This window comes from Nicotiana tomentosiformis, chromosome 6 (assembly GCF_000390325.3).
Source record: "Nicotiana tomentosiformis chromosome 6, ASM39032v3, whole genome shotgun sequence".
Lineage (NCBI taxonomy): Eukaryota > Viridiplantae > Streptophyta > Magnoliopsida > Solanales > Solanaceae > Nicotiana > Nicotiana tomentosiformis.
Window position 1 is genome coordinate 129,620,530 of NC_090817.1, and position 17,271 is coordinate 129,637,800.

The 17,271-nt window shown below is 39.8% G+C and overlaps 1 protein-coding gene across 1 annotated transcript; it reads right to left on the bottom strand.

The window, feature by feature from the left end:
- Positions 1 to 15,026: 15,026 nt before the first annotated feature.
- Positions 15,027 to 17,026, bottom strand: LOC138894766 (uncharacterized). The gene is made up of 2 exons (XM_070179492.1): positions 16,426 to 17,026; positions 15,027 to 15,691 (listed from the first exon to the last, which is right to left on the bottom strand). The coding sequence occupies exons 1-2, from the start codon at positions 17,024 to 17,026 to the stop codon at positions 15,027 to 15,029; spliced, it is 1,266 nt and encodes a 421-aa protein (XP_070035593.1).
- Between the last annotated feature and the right edge of the window lie 245 nt (positions 17,027 to 17,271).

Genomic DNA, 17,271 nt, shown 5'->3' on the forward strand with positions numbered 1-17,271 from the left:
AAATCATAACTCTAGGCATCCTTAATCTTCTCTCTAACTTCATCTTTTTAGTTGATAATTTTACTGCTTTTTAATATGTGTTAGTTTATTAGTTCAAAATAAGAATCACAATTTTTATAACTTAGAGATTGTGTGAACTTGTCTTCTTAGTGATATAGTGAACAGTTGTAGCTAAACCTTAGTTCTTTGGGGGATTTAACTCCGAACTCGTAAATCAAAATATATTTGTAATGACCTCTAGTCCTTTTATTAGGCATAATTGAGCGTCATTAATGAACTTAGCTTGAAATAATTTTACAACATCTAATTAAATATTCAATTAATATTAATGAAACATTGATAGCGGATAAAGAGAGAATTGGGTTAGAAAAATTGTGGATCTCTAGTCTGCTAGGTAGAATTACCGCCATGATGACTTGTCCTAGGCCTTAATCCCATTCCCTTCGATGATCTTTCAACTGCCTCTCTAGATAGGCCTTTTGTAAGTGGATCCGACATGTTATCTCTAGACTTTACCTAGTCAATCGTGATAATACCACTAGAGAGTAGTTGTCTAACGGTATTATGTCTCCGTCATATGTGCCGAGTTTTTTCGTTATACATAACGCTCTCTCTGCCCTGCCTATTGTCGCTTGACTATCACAATGTATACATATAGGTTCCAAAGGTTTGAGCCAAAATGGAATATCTTCCAAGAAATTTCGGAGCCATTCAGCTTCTTCACCGGCCTTGTCTAAAGTTATGAATTCAGATTCCATTATAGAACGGGCGATGCACGTTTGTTTGGATGATTTCCAAGACACTGCTCCACCCCAAATTATTAAAACATATCCACTCGTGGATTTAACTTCAGATGATCCGGTGATCCAATTTGCATCATTATATCCCTCAATCACGAAGGGATATTTGTTATAATGCAGAGCATAGTCTTGAGTATGTTTCAGATACCCCAAAACTCATTTCATTGCCATCCAATGTATTTGATTGGGATTACTTGTAAACCGACTAAGTTTGCTAATAGCACATGCTATATCTGGTCGCGTACAATTCATGATATACATCAAACTTTCCAATACTCTTGCATAGTCCAGTTGTGAGTCACTTTCACCTTCATTCTTTTGAAGTGCATAACTCACGTCAATTGGAGTCTTGGCAATCTTGAAATCCAAATACTTGAACTTGTCAAGTACTTTTTTAATATAGTGAGACTATGATAATTCTAGATCTTGTAGAGTCTTGTGAATTCTGATTCCTAAGATCACATCAACAACTCCTAAGTCTTTCATGTCGAATTTCCTAGCTAGCATGCGCTTAGTAGCATTTATGTCTGCCATATCTTTGCTCATTATTAACATGTCATCAACATATAAATGAACAATGACTTCATGACCTTGAGTGTTTTTAATGTAAACACATTTGTCACACTCGTTGATTTTAAACTCACTTGCTAATATTGTTGGCTCAAATTTGGCATGCCATTGTTTGGGTGCTTGTTTAAGTCCATAAAGCGACTTAACAAGTTTGCACACTTTCTTTTCATTACCCGAAACCACAAAACCCTTAGGTTGTTTCATGTAAATATCTTCCTCCGATTCTCCATTTAAGAAAGCTGTTTTAACATCCATTTGATGGATTTCAAGGCCATACACGGCCGTCAGTGCCACTAACACCCTAATAGATGTTATCCTCGTTACTGGCGAGTAAGTGTCAAAGTAATCAAGGCCTTCCTTTTGTCTATAACCTTTGACAACAAGACTTGCCTTATATTTGTCAATAGTGCCATCAGCTTTTATTTTCCGTTTAAAGATCTATTTCGAATCTAAAGGCTTATGTCCTGGAGGAAGATCAACTAATTCCCATGTATGGTTATCCAAAATTGATTGAATCTCACTATTGACTGCCTCTTTCCAAAATGCTGAATCAGAAGATGACATAACTGCTTTGAAAGTTTGAGACTTATTTTCAAGCAAGAATATCACAAAATCTGGTCCAAAGGAAGTAGATTTGCCTTTGGTTTTACCGTGGTCGTTTTGGTCTTTCACTTAACGACTCACATTCAGTTTTATACGAATAGATGCTTTCAAAGAATTCAGCATTATCTGATTCAATTACCGTATTAACATGAATTTCGGGATTATCAGATTTATGAACCAAAAACCGCCATACTTTACTGTTTGTAGCATATCCAATAAAAACACAATTCATAGTTTTTGGTCCGATCTTTACCCTTTTTGGGTAAAGGTACTTGCACCTTTGCTAAAAAACCCCACACTTTGAAATATTTCAAGTTGGATTTTCTTCCTTTTTATTTTTCATATGGAATAGATTGCGTTTTGTTGTGGGGTAATCTGTTGAGTATTCGGTTAGCTATAAGGATAGTTTCCCCCCACAAATTCTGCGGTAACCCGGAACTTATTAATAAGGCATTCATCATTTCCTTTAATGTCCAATTTTTCCTTTCCGCAATTTCATTGGATTGAGGTGTGTAGGGGGGCAGTAGTTTGATGGATAATTCCATATTCCGAATATATTTCTGCAAACGGAGATTCGTATTCTCCACCACTATCACTTCTAATCATTTTAATCTTTTTATTCAATTGATTCTCCACTTCATTCTTGTATTGCTTAAATGCTTCAATTGCTTCATCCTTACTATTAAGAAAATAAAGTCTAAAGGATTTGAATTCCTTTCAATAGACTTAAAAGGATGATTTACAAACTCAGATTCAACACATATTTGACATTTTGATTTATTACACTCGAATTTAGGCAATACTTCTAAATTAATTAACTTCTGCAAGGTTTTGTAATTGATATGTCCTAAATGAATATGCCATAAATCATTTGACTCCAATAAATAAGAAGCTAAAATTTTGTTAATACTGTCAACAACCATTACATTGAGTTTGAAAAGGCCCTCTATGAGGTAGCCCTTTCCAACATACATTTCATTCTTGCTTACAACAATTTTGTCAGATACAGTTACACATTTGAATCCATTCTTAACAAGTAAAGAAGTTGAAACTAAATTTTTTCTAATAGTAGGAACCTGAAGAACGTTGTTGAGCGTTAACCCTTGCCGAAAGTCATCTTCAGGAATATCTTCCCATAACCCTCAATCTTGGCTATTGCAGTATTTCCCATGGAAAGTTCTTCTTTGGGAGCCGCAGTAGAGTAAGTCGCAAATGTTTCTTTGACAGCACAAACATGTCGAGTGGCTCCAGAGTCAATCCACCACTCCTTAGGATTTCCAACTAAGTTGCATTCCGAAAGCATTACACACAGATTATCAATGTCATTATTTTTCTCCATTATGTTGGCTCGTCTCTTTTTCTTGTCCTTTTTTGGGAGACGACAATCAGGGGCTTTGTGACCACCTTTTTCACAATTGTAGCAGTTGCCCTTGAATTTCTTCTTGTTCTGCTGCTTAGTCTGTCCAGAATACCTCTTCCTCTTCTTACTTTTTGGAGCAGTCACCTCAACGATATTAGCTCCCATAATCGTTGAATTTCTATGAGACTTCTTCTCGGCTGTTTTGTTATCTTCCTCAATCTTGAGACGAATCACAAGATCTTTCAAGTTTATTTCTTTGCGCTTTTGCTTTAGATAGTTTTTGAAATCTCTTCACGAAGGAGGCAACTTTTCAATCATTGCAGCTACTTGAAATGCTTGATTCACTACCATACCTTCAGCAATAAGGTGGTGAAAAATAAGTTGAAGCTCTTGAACTTGGGTTCCAACAATTTTGCTGTCTATCATTTTATAGTCTAGAAACTTGGCAACCACAAATTCTTTCAAGCACGCATCTTCAGTCTTGTACTTCTTCTCAAGTGCATACCATAACTCTTTCGAAGTATTCATAGCACAGTAGACATTGTACAAGTTGTGGCGCCCCTTTTTATCGCGAAAGCGGGCTTGGACATATTACAACTCTTTTGGATAGGAGATGGGGTGTTAAAAGAAAAGAAGAGTCACCACCTAACGGGTTTTGAGGTGTGTTAGCGCACCTATCATGCAGATAACTCTGTTTGACTAGTCAGTGTCACCAAAGATCGGGTAAGGGCTCAAATTACCTCAAAGAGAAGGTGTTAGGCACTCTTCGAGGTCCACAACTGTGAGTCCTAGCCGAACTTAAGATTACGTGGACTACAATTAGGCTAAGTAATCAAATAAACAAAGCGAATGTAAAGGTCAAAGAATTTCATTACAACATGATTAGTACAGATCTTAGTACGAATATAGGGATACAACTATTTGGATCTAATAACAACATATAAAAGAGGGGGAGGGGGGTCCTAAGTTTTTTAGCCTAAAGGATCACCCCGTGCAACATAAATAATACTTCGCAACTCCTTTGAGATAAGGAGTTACTCATATTATTTAGCGTGCACAGACTATCATCTCCTGCTACCCGATTACTATGTTAAAGTTATTTACCTGAAGCGCGCTAATTCAATTCTAAGCCGTGCTCTATGTGTGCACTACCAGTCCTATTCCTATGGTTTAGGAGGTATTAGACCTCTATTTAGGGTGGTTCTAGACTTAACTGAGGCTGCTCAAAATGATAAAACTAGGTGACATACGAAACAAATTGAACTTCAAATAAGAGCAGTTAAAGGCTCAAGATAGCCTTCACACTTAGACAACAAATGCACGTAAAATAGGTTCTCACATTGAGCGTTGGACATTTTCAGAATTAAAGCTAATTAAAAATCATTATGCCCTATAGACATGGTTTCTATGTGACCTTGGATTCAAACGCGCATGCATAACATTACTGCTTTTAGTGGCTAAGGCGAGGAAGCAGTAAACCATTTGCTGTTAACGCTAGTTTTAGATACCAGTTTTAGAAAGGAGTGATAGGCATGATATTTAATAGTGGCATAGCTAACAAATGAGTATAGTTCTGGAAACCCAGCCTTGACAAGGGGATAAATAATACTAAGCGAGTGACAGTATCCTATAGGCAGGATCTCTAGCGATTGACAATCGAACCATGATTTTATAACACATTGCCTCTGTGAGCAGGGTATCTAGGCAGAGCAATAACGATAATAATAGCTAATTGATTAATTAAGGTCCTATAGACATGCTTTCTAGGTGAAAATCAACAGAACATAAGCTAGCGGAATCCTATAGGAATGGAATCTAATGAACATGAAGCAGTTATGCAAATTGAAAGAATGTTTATTTTCTATAGGCATGTTGTCTAGTAACACACAACAGTAGTCATGAGAATAAATGAAGCATTTGAACTCATGCCATTTGAACTCATGCTTTGATGGTAGACGAGTAGTGTGTGTGTGTGAGATTTCTAAAGGCATGGTTTCTACCAGTGGAAGTTAAATGGCATATATATCAAGTTAAGTAAATCACATGAATCCTATGGGCATGTTTTCTACCCTTGCATGCAAATAGTAGAGTATACCCGTTCCCCAATTTCACTAACACCCTCAATTGTTTATTACAAAGTTATTACAGACCCAATGATGAAAGTAATTACAAGATTATACGAGCACTAATTAGTAGGCCCACAGCAGGCCTAAAAGGAAATACTCAGCATTGCTTGGGCCTTCAACAACTCTCATAGCATACCCAGATTTCCAATCAGGGAACTATATTCAGCAGCACAACCCAGAAACCATAGAGGAACTGAAGCCAAACCAAACAACCATAGATTGACCAATACTAACCAGACATTGAATCACATAAACCAAACCAGTTTACATATTCAGCAAACAGTAGGAAGAAAGAGCTGAATGTCAGAGATAGCTTAGGTCTCAGTAGTGAAGAAGGTGGCTAAAAGACTCCAAATCCTAGTATGTCAGAGTTCACAAGGGTCTCAAATGTACCCCGAGCAGTGCTCACACTAGGGAGGTCAGTAGTAAGAGTCTTGGTAGCCTTGGCTTTCAGCCGACCAAGAATGATAGGTTCAGAATAGCACAGGTAACAAATGAGAGGGAGTGGACAATGGTTTAGGGACAGAAGTTGAGGAAATACACTTATAGTTTAGAGAGCAAACATAGCAAAGTTGAAAACACAGAACAGTTAATCAAAAGGTCAACAAGATTTAGAAGTAGGTTCAACACTCAGCAAAAATAACACATTGGCAGAAAGCACATTGGGAATTGGAGGAGAGTCAAGTTCCCTAAGATTACAAGATTAACCAGATTATCATACTAAGGTGCATATTATCACACAAATCTAAGTGGGGTACTAACTTAAAAGGTTTAAAGCTTAAAGGTCCAAATTATGCTAAGGATTCTTCACGATATCATAAGACAACCATGTTAACTTATATCATGAAGCAGAAAAGTATCAAACATGGCATGGAAACACAAACTAAGATAACCATTCTAAAGGTTTCAAACAGTTACTAAGGATATAGGATTAAGCAAAACAGAGACCTGCTGTGAGACACATTAATATGGGAGCAGATCATAGTTGATAGAAAAGGGTCTTAACATAGATTAGAACACATTACATATGTGAGGTATTCATAACAGGGATTCAGAACAATATAGTAGAGCAAGTTAATGTCAAATAACGAATGTAGACCTTCAGGCATCAACACACTAGACTAATATGAACTTAAGAGGGTTCAAATTATTCAAATTAGGCATAAACATGTCTCACGACTAGCATCATTAGGTAAAATTAAATGCATAAAGAGGTTCAGAACAGATGCAAAACTAACAAAGTTGCATACAAGAGTAGCCCAGAACATTTTAAGCCACAGATTTCGGAAGTAAGCATACGCAGATCATGAATACATAAGAACGAAGTTGTAAAGGCCAAATGACTTACCAGTTAAACGGATAACAAGAAAGAACAAAATCCTACAGTATTATGAATATAAACAAAGAACATAAACCCAGAATTTCAATGCGTCAAAGTTTCCAAAGGCTTCAAAGGAACCTCGGGTAGTGCTCGCACTAAGAAAAGGTTGAAAAGTCGAATCCCGGTGGCCTTGGCTTTCAGCCGGCCAAGAATCAAAGCACAGACCAAGAGAATGATAGAACAAAAGCTCCAATATTTAGTAAAAATCTAGCGATTCAAAGTCCCTTTCAAATAGAAATTGGGAGAGGTTTATATAGTAGTAGGAATCAAGCAAACAAACAAGGAAAACAATCAATCAAACATAAATATGGAAATAAAATACCACATGCTATCAGTAATGGAACGGGTAAAAGGAAAAGTATAAAATTCCGAACCCTAATTCGACAGAAATCAATGAATCGATCAAAGGTTTTGGTGAATCGGCTTCATATCGCCTTGCCATAAATGTATATAGATGGAATACCATCTACACCTTGAATATTGAAGACGAGTTTCACATGATTTAGGCCTGGTACTTGCCAAAAATAAGCAAGTACTAAGTGATACCAAAAATCGTGTAACTAACACGGAGATGGAGCATATATGGAAGGTAAATTGTGGAGAGATTCTATATTAGAACTGGAGTTGGGATATTTAGAAGAGGCGACTGCTAGGGTTTGAGAGGAGAAGAGAGAACAGATGGAGGGAAACGGGGCAACGGTCTTTAGGTAAATGGGGCTTAGGGTTAGAGGGTTGGGTAATTAAAAGGGGTTAGTTTATTAGGGGCCGTTGATCATTTTAGATCAACGGCCAAGATCCGATAAGGAACGGGCGGGTCAAGTGAACGGGTCTCTGGCCGGGTTAAATTAGAGGGTTATTTTATAAATGATCAACGGGCAAGATCGGATAGGGAATGGGTGGGTCAAGTGAACGGGTCTCTGGCCGGGTTAAATTAGAGGGTTATTTGATTGGGCTGCTGAGGTGAATGGGCTGAGTGTTTGGGCCACAATTGGTCCGAAAATTAGCCTAAATATTGGGCCAGTTTTTAAATTGGATATTAAAAGGAAAATAATTTAATAAAATAGTTAAATAAATATATAAAAATACTATTTATGAAAATTAATACTTTAAAATAATAGTAGAAATTTATAAAAAATGTAAGATATTATTTTGACCTTGAATGAGATGACAAATGCAATAAAAAATGCAAATATAGGCTATTATTGCAAAATTATAAAAATAGCTAAACAAATACTATTGTAATTATATAAAATAAAGTAAAAGTATTTGAAACATGTATTATAGGTGCAAGTAATAATTTTAAATAATTAAGTCATCACAAAATAATTTGAAGGAGTAATTAATAAATATTCAAGTAATTAAATGCAAGAAAATCGATTCTAAAGTTCTAAATATTATGCAAAATTATAGAAAATTATTGTATAGATTTTGTAAACTAAATAATGATGCAAATTGATGTTTTGAAAGGTATATATACTGTTTGAGAAAATATAAAGGCAAAATTGGGTATCAACAGTTGCCCCTCTTTACCCGGGAATGATGAAAGAGTTATCGGGTAAAGAAAATGATGACCAATTTTGGCCGAATTGAGTTAGGAATGATGTGATTTTAAAAAATGGGGGCCGAACCCTGGTTCCTGAATTGCCTACATATCCCTGGTGTTAGGGGAATTAGGCCGTGTGTAGTTCTGGACCCAACAGTGAACGAAACCGATGAAGTTGCTATAGGAGTGTTCGCATGTTTCGGAGAGGGTTCTTTTGGGTAGGATAGTATCAGATGAATTTATGCGGAGTCATGCATGTGAATCCAAAATGTTACGGATGTATCACAGAGCGAGTATCTGAACGGTCATAGAGTAAAAGTGGGCAATTGATGGTAGTCGGTTACGTTTGAAATAATTGCAGGATGTGAACGTTGTGAACGGAAACCGGAGCGAAGATTGCTCCCGTTTGGAGAACGGTTACCTCCTAGATTACTTGTAAAACTTAAAACATGGCGCATGCGAATATATATGGGTTATTGAGAGAATTTAAACATGATGCAAATTCCCTTTGGACCATGAAGGTTGTCTTTGGACGGCGAGGATGATATCCTTAGACCATGACGTCATGGGCCATGAAGCGTGTGATAAGGGATTCACAAGCCATGAAATGGTGTCCTCGGGTTATGAGGATGGTGCCTCTGGACTATGACGCCTTTGAATAATAGTGTGCAATTTTGAGAGATCCTCAGGCCATGGAATGGTGTATCCCGGCTATGAGGATGATACCTTCGGACTATGACGCCTTTGGACAAAATGGAGATGTTTCAGCCCATGAAATGCAAAGATATGATACTTGGTCATATGCGAGGTCGAGACAAGACAAGGCTTAGTCTTGTGTGAGATGAGGGGTAGCGCTTGGCCCTAAGTGAACAAAGAGATAGCGTAGTGGATATAATATTTAATCTTATGTGAGGAAAAGGCATTGCTTAGCCTTATGTAATTAGGGAGGCAATGTTTAGCAGCCTCATGCAAAGAGGAGACAATGCTTAGTCTCATACATGGAAAGGCAGTGCTTAGCCTTATGCAATTATGGAGGCAATGCTTAGCCTCATGCAAAGAGGAGACAATGCTTAGTCTCATGCAAGGAAAAGCAATGCTTAGCCTTATGCAATTAGAGAGGTAATGCTTAGTCTCATGCAGGGAAAGGCAGTGCTTAGCCTTATGCAATTATGGAGGAAATGCTTAGCCTCATGCAAATAGGAGACAATGCTTAATCTCATGCAGGGAAAGGCAGTGCTTAGCCTTATGCAATTAGGGAGGCAATGCTTAGCCTCATGCAAAGAGGAGACAATGCTTAGTCTCATGCAGGGAAATGCAGTGCTTATCCTTATGCAATTAGGGAGGCAATGATTAGCCTCATGCAATGAGGAGACAATGCTTAGTCTCATGGAATTAGGGAGGCAATGCTTAGCCTCATGCAAGAAGAGGAGACAACGCTTAGTCTCTTGCAGGAAAGGCGGTGCTTAGCCTTGTGCAATTAGGGAGGCAATGTTTAACCTCATGAAAAGAAGAGACAATGCTTAGTCTCATACAGGGAAATGCAGTGCTTAGCCTTATGCAATTAGAGAGCCAATGTATAGCCTCATGCAATGAGGAGACAATGCTTAGTCTCATGGAATTAGGGAGGCAATGCTTAGCCTTATACAAGAAGAGGAGACAATGCTTAGTCTCTTGCAGGAAAGGCAATGCTTAGCCTTATGCAATTAGGGAGGCGATGCTTAGCCTCATGTAAGAAGAGGAGGTAGAGCTTAACCTCATGCAAATGATGATAAGGCGGTGAAAAATGAAAGTATTTCTTAGCTGGAGGTGTCTGCTCTAGGTAATTTGTCGCCATGAAGGTAGTGACTTGATGTATCTGCGGATAATGTTATTTTATCATGCCTGCATCCAAAGAAAAATCATGAATTTTGTGGGGGGAAGGTTGGTTCTTGCTTTTGTTTTCTTGCTCAGCCTTTGCTCCTATCTTGGGATCCCGTTTAAGTTACCCTGGGCAACATCTGGCTGTCATAGAAATAAAATTTTCGAAAAATATGCAATGTATTTGATAAATATAGTTATTTGAAATGTAGTAGTATGCGACATCAAATAATTTAGATGAACCGGTGACTGTGACACATTTTAGAGACATTGCGACCTCCTTTCCTTAGAATTTTAAGGGTCCCCCTCAAAATTCTGCCCCAGTTTAAATGCATACTTCTGACAATACTTTTGGCTGTTCCGCATATGACGAAGTTGGCTGAACTTGCGATCTTGCCCCAGTTTCTGATCGTGGGGAAAATGAAGATTTTATTAAGATGTGACCGAACCCACATGGCTGCCTACATAATCCCTCTTAAACGAAAATTAGGTCAAGCATAGTTCAGCTACATCAAATGAAGAAATGTAAACAATCCTAAACATAGTATCTCTTGACTTCATATGAGGTGATAGGTTTTGGCCAAATCTCTCCGTCCATTTCTGCAAGTATAAGTGCTCCTCCTATTAGTACTCGATGAACCATGTAGGGACCTTGCCAGTTGGGTGAGAACTTCCCCTTGGCTTTGTTCTGATGTGGGAAGATCCGCTTTAGCACTAACTGTCCCGGTGTGAATTGCCTTGGTCTGACCTTTTTGTTGAAAGCTCTTGCCATTCTGTTCTGGTAGAGTTGACCGTGACATACTGCATTCATTCTCTTTCCATCAATGAGGGCCAGTTGTTCATAGCGACTTTGTACCCATTCTGCGTCGCTGTACCGCAGACCAATAAGTAGGGAGTTTCCCCAGTTGATGTGCGAACCGTGGTACGATATCCAAGCAAAGCAAATGGTAGCTTCTCGTTCCATTGTTTGTAATTATGTTCCATTTTCCTCAATATCTTCTTGATGTTTTTGTTGGCGGCTTCTACAACTCCATTCATTTGCGGCCTGTATGATGTGGAATTCTTATGCTTGATCTTGAAGGTCTCACACATAGCCTTCATCAGATCACTATTAAGGTTGGCGGCGTTGTCGGTGATGATTGACTCTGGTACTCCGAATTGACAAACAATGCGATCCCGAACAAAATCTGCAATGACTTTCTTAGTTACAGCTTTGTAAGATGCGGCTTCGACCTATTTTGTGAAATATTCTATGGCCACGAGAATAAATCTATGCCCATTTAAAGAAGCGGGTTCGATCGGACCGATGATGTCCATGCCCGAGCGGAGAAAGGCCAGGGTGCACTTGTTGTATTGAGTTCATTGGGTGGCACTCGTATCATATTCGCATGTATCTGGCATTGGTGACACTTCTGGACATACTTGATACAGTCTGTTTCCATGGTCATCCAGAAATACCCTGCTCTTAGTATTTTCTTGGCTAAGACAAAACCATTCATGTGCGGCCTGCAAGTTCCGGCGTGTATTTCCTCGAGCAATCTGGATGCTTCCTTGGCATCGACATACCGTAGTAATCCCAAGTCAGGAGTCCTTCTGTACAGAATTCCTCCGTTTTGAAAGAAGTGGTTGGCTAACCTTCGGAGTGTGCATTTCTGAGTATGATTTGCGTGCTCCGCGTACTCTCCTTTTGCCAAATATTCTTTGATGTCGTGGAACCATGGATTTCCATCACTTTCTTCTTCAACATGAGCAAAATAAGCTAGCTGCTTATGAATTCCTATTGGGATAGGATCAATGAAATTCTTGTCTGGGTATTGTATCATGGAAGATAAAGTAGCCAATGTATCTGCGAACTCATTCTGAACCCTCGGAACATGTTTGAATTCTATTTTCGTGAACCTCTTGATCAGCTCTTGACATAGTACAAATATGGCAATATTTTGGTATTTTTTGTGGCCCATTCTCCTAAAACCTGATGCACCAAAAGGTCGGAATCTCCAATCACCAGCAATTCCTGAACATTCATGTCAATGGCTAACTTGAGTCCCAAGATGCAAGCCTCATATTTTTCCATATTGTTGGTATATGAAAACCTGAGTTTTGCGGATACCGGATAGCGCTGGCCTATTTCTGACATTAAGACAACTCCGATACCCACTCCTTTTAAGTTTGCAGCTCCATCGAAGAACATTCTCCAACCATCGTATGCTTCGGTGATATCTTCTCCCACAAACAATACCTCCTCATCGGGAAAATACGTTTTCAATGGTTCGTATTCTCCATCTACATGGTTTTCTGCCAAATGATCCGCCAATGCTTGCCCTTTGAGCGCCTTCTGAGTTACATAAATGATGTCAAACTCACTCAGCAATATCTACCATTTTGCTAACTTTCCCGTAGGCATGGGTTCTTGGAAGATGTATTTCAGCGGATCAATCCTTGATATGAGATATGTGGTGTAGGCACAGAAGTAGTACCTCAGCTTTTGAGCTATCCATGTCAAAGCATAGCAGGTGCGCTCCAGCAAAGAGTATCGTGCTTCGTAAGGTGTGAATTTCTTGCTTAAATAATATATTGCATGCTCCTTTCTTCCAGTTTCATCATGTTGTCCCAAAACGCAATTGAAAGCTCCATCCAGCACAGACAAATAAAGCAACAGTAGTCTTCCTGGCTCTGGTGGGACCAGAACGAGCGGTTTGGATAAATACTCCTTGATTTTGCCGAAGGCTTTCTGATATTCTTCAGTCCAGCTTGTTGCAGCATTTTTCTTCAGCATTTTGAAGATAGGCTCATAGATCACGATTGATTGTGCTATGAAATGGCTGATGTAGTTGAGACGCTCTAAGAAGCTCATCACATATTTCTTATTCTTCGGCGGTGGCAAGTCCTGGATAGCTTTGATCTTTGACGGGTCCAATTCAATCCCTCGACGACTGACGATGAATCCTAGCAATTTTCTGGCAGGGACTCCGAAGGCACACTTTGCAAGATTCAGTTTTAGATTGTACCTTCAAAGCCGATCGAAGAATTTCCTCAAGTCTGCTATATGATCTGTGTTTCTTCTGGATTTGATGATGACGTTATCTACATACACCTCAATTTCCTTGTGTATCATGTTGTGGAAAATGGTTTTCATGGCTCTCATGTAAGTGGCTCCATCATTCTTCAAACCAAATGACATCGTTTTATAGCAGTACATCCCCCATGGTGTGATAAAGGCTGTCTTTTCAGCATCCTCTTCATCCATCCAGATCTGATGACACCCCGCGAAGCAATCCACAAAAGACTGGAGTTCATGCTTGGCACAGGTGTCAATCAGTATGTGTATATTGGGCAATGGGAAATCATCTTTGGGACTTTCTCTATTTAAATCCTGATAATCGACACACACTCTGACCTTCCCGTCTTTCTTCGGGACTGGCACGATGTTGGCCAACCAAGTCGGATATTCAACCACTCTGAGAACCTTGGCTTTGATTTGCTTGGTGACCTCCTCTTTTATCTTCAAACTCACATCCGGCTTGTATTTTCTGAGCTTCTATTTTATCGGTGGACACAAACCAGCCATATCATCGTAGGACTATGCAAAGATATCTGCATACCCTTTTAGAAATCGGGCATACTCTTCTTTCTCTGATGGTGATAGGTGAATGCTTATACATGTTTCCTTGACCATTTCGGAGTCCCCTAAGTTAACTGTCTCAGTCTCGTCCAAATTAGACTTAGGCTTGTTTTCAAAGTTTTCCACTTCTCCGATAATTTTCTTAGGTATTATGTCGTCTCCCAGATCATCTGAATCATTATCCTTATGTCGCATTGCCTCATTATATGTCACAGTCGTAGGTTCATCGGGATAGGTAATAATAATGTTGTAGAGAGAAAAAATGTAAAGAATAACAATAAATACTAAAAATAGCAATGCATTAATAAAATTGAAAAACATCAACAAGTACGGCTCGATGACTCAAGCAATTATTTCAAAACAAAATACGTTCAAAACAAAATATTGAAAATGTCTTAGATGCTCAAAAGATTGCTTTAAAATAATTGATGCTAATTGCCAGGCTACCCAAGAACTCGACAGGCCCGGGACGGTGCAACAGTCCAATTCTTGAGAGTAGCTCCTTTTTCAACGGTCTGAATGGTAAGGTCTTCCTCCTCCTCCTCCTCAACTATCGTACTGCAATCCATGTCTTCGTCATCCAGAAACAGCTTTCTTATGCCAGCTAAGGCTTCATCTTCCTCAAACTCCCATATCCTGTCAGCTTGATGCAATGTCTGGTGCAAATGTGGTACCAGTTGTTCCAACGGATAATAAGGACCACGCCATGGTGGTGACCAATCCTGGCACTCTTTCCAAGTATATTCGCACCCAAGTCCGAAAGTTGTACCATGATGCTTCGGCTGTACCGGTTTGGTGATTCCTTGGAGGTTCTTGCCGAGACCTTTGCCATGTTCACACCCTGTCCATAGCAGTATACTTTTTTATCTTGTTGCTCCACCATTTGTCCTTTTCAATTGCGTTGACACGCTCAATGCGAAGGTATGTTTCTCCACCTAACTTTTTCCTATTCTCGATGACCGGAACAGTCTGATTGGTATAAATCGGATTACTTCCGTCTCCGTGGATGATCACCTCCTGGTGGTTCCATTCAAACTTCATGGCCTGATGCAGAGTAGAGGCCATTGCCCCAGCGGCATGTATCCAGGGTCGTCCCAACAATAGATTGTAGGTAGCGGATATATCCAGCACTTAAAACTCAACATCAAACCAGGTTGGGCCCATCTATAGGCTGAGGTTGATTTCTTCGATTGTGGCTCTTTGAGATCCATCAAACGCCTTTACATTCATGCTTCCTGCTCGTATCTCGTGCAGGACTTTACCCAATCTCTTCAGAGTGGTCAGTGGACATATATTGAGACTCGAACCCCCATCTATCAGGACCTTGGCGATGAATTTATCTTCAAATTGCACTGTGATATATAGTGCCCTGTTGTGACTTAGTCCTTCTGGTGGCGGCTCATCTTCATGAAAAGTGATTTTGTGGCTTTCCAGTACCTGCCCGACCATGTTGGCCATTTCCCCACTAGTGATGTTGGTGGGTACATAGGCTTCACTCAGCACCTTCATCAGGGCATTCTTGTGTGTCTCAGAGTTCTGTAGCAGTGGCAAGATAGATATCTGAGCGGGAGTTTTGTTCAAATGGCCAACTACAAAGTAATCTCTTGCTTGCACTTTTCTCCAAAGGTCGTCAGGGCCAGTTTCAATGACAGGCGGCTTAGATGCAACTTCTTTGCTTGTTCCTCCCAAGTGCTCAGGTGTATAAACCCTGCCAGTTCTGGTCATGCCTTGTGCTGTACCAGTTTCTTCCATTTTTGCTTTTTCTTTCCTTCTCGCTTCCGCAACATAATCCCATGGTATAGCATCAAACTTGTAAGATGGCGTGGGTACTACCATCACAGTGAAGGGTGGGGTTACCTCAACTTCAAATGGTGTTGGTGCGGTTACCTCGACTTCAAGCGATGCTTGGGTTTGTACCACAATGGGCGTGAGGGTTACTGGAGATGTTTTAGGATCATCCCCCTCCCGAATGAGTCCAATTGACCCTTCCAGATCCCATTACTCATCGGTCTCTATCACATTCACTCCCTCACCTCTGGAATACGGAAGAGGATTGTTACGAACATTAGGTGTGGCTTCTTTTGCCTATATGACCTTGATGCCGATCAATGTCTGAATCTTGTCCTTCATGACTAAGTGATAGGCACATGTTTTGTTTGGGTTAATCCATTGAGAAGAGTTTTCCATAGAAAAGACGGGAATGGGAGTGACATAACCAGCAACCTTTAGTCTCTCATACAGTTGGTCTGTAGGTTCAGCGATTGGAGTGTATTGTCTGGGTAGTCTGCGGTCGAAGTTTGGTCTTGGTTTTTGGTAATTTTGGCGGGCGTGTGGTGGTGAGTGATAATATGCGGGTTGGGTATTATAGGCGTGGTAGGTGGTGGCAAGTTGTTGGTATATAGGGGTGAGGGTTGGTATGTGGGTGGAGGTGTTTGGTATTTGAGAGGAGACTTAGGACCCTGGGCCATCATTACAACACCCACTTCTTTCTTCTTAGAGATACCTCCTGACTGCAAAGCTTTATTTGTGGCCTGTAGTGCTTCAAAATTTGTCACCATTCCACTCTTAATTCCTTCTTCTATTCTTTCTCCCAGCTTGATGATGTCAGAGAATTTATGGTTTTCAATAACCATCAGCCTTTCATAGTACTGCGAGTCTTGAGCTCTGACAAAGAACTTATTTATTTGTTCTTCTTCAAGCGCTGGCCTTACCTTTGCAGCTTTAGATCTCCACCGAGTAGCATACTCGCGGAAAGTTTCTGTTGGTTTCTTCTTGAGATTTTGAATGTAGAAAATATCTGGTGCATTTTCTGCGTTGAACTTGAATCTATCCTTGAAATTTGATGCCATGCTTATCCAATTAACCCACTTCTTCGGAGTTTGACTAATGTACCAAGACAAAGCATCTCCTGTGAGGCTTCTCATGAACAACTTCATACAGATTCGTTCATCTTTGCCTACTCCTACAAGTTTGTCATAATATGTCCTTAGATGTACCTTCGGATCACCAGTTCCATCGAATATTTCGAACTTGGGAGATTTGTAACCCTCCAGCAGTTCCACATCTGGTTGAATGCACAAGTCCTCATAATTCAAACCTTCAACGCCCTTACCACCTTCGACGCTCTGAACTCTGCCAGTGAGCTTCTTGAGTTCTTCCGCCATGTTCTTGATGAGCAGGTCCTTCTCGATTGATTCCGGTATATATAGGGTTTGTTATGGGGTGTAGGGTAAAGTTTCCACATATATGGGACTACTTTGGTGGACTCCGGGAATCTGAGCATAATGGTGGTCATTGGTTATGTTTTGGGGATCAGGAGTAGGTTGCGGTGCAATCTGAGGAGTGTGGTAAGTGGTAGTTTGTGGGTATTGAGTTGGATGGTGATGGTGTTATGGAGGAGTAGGTACTG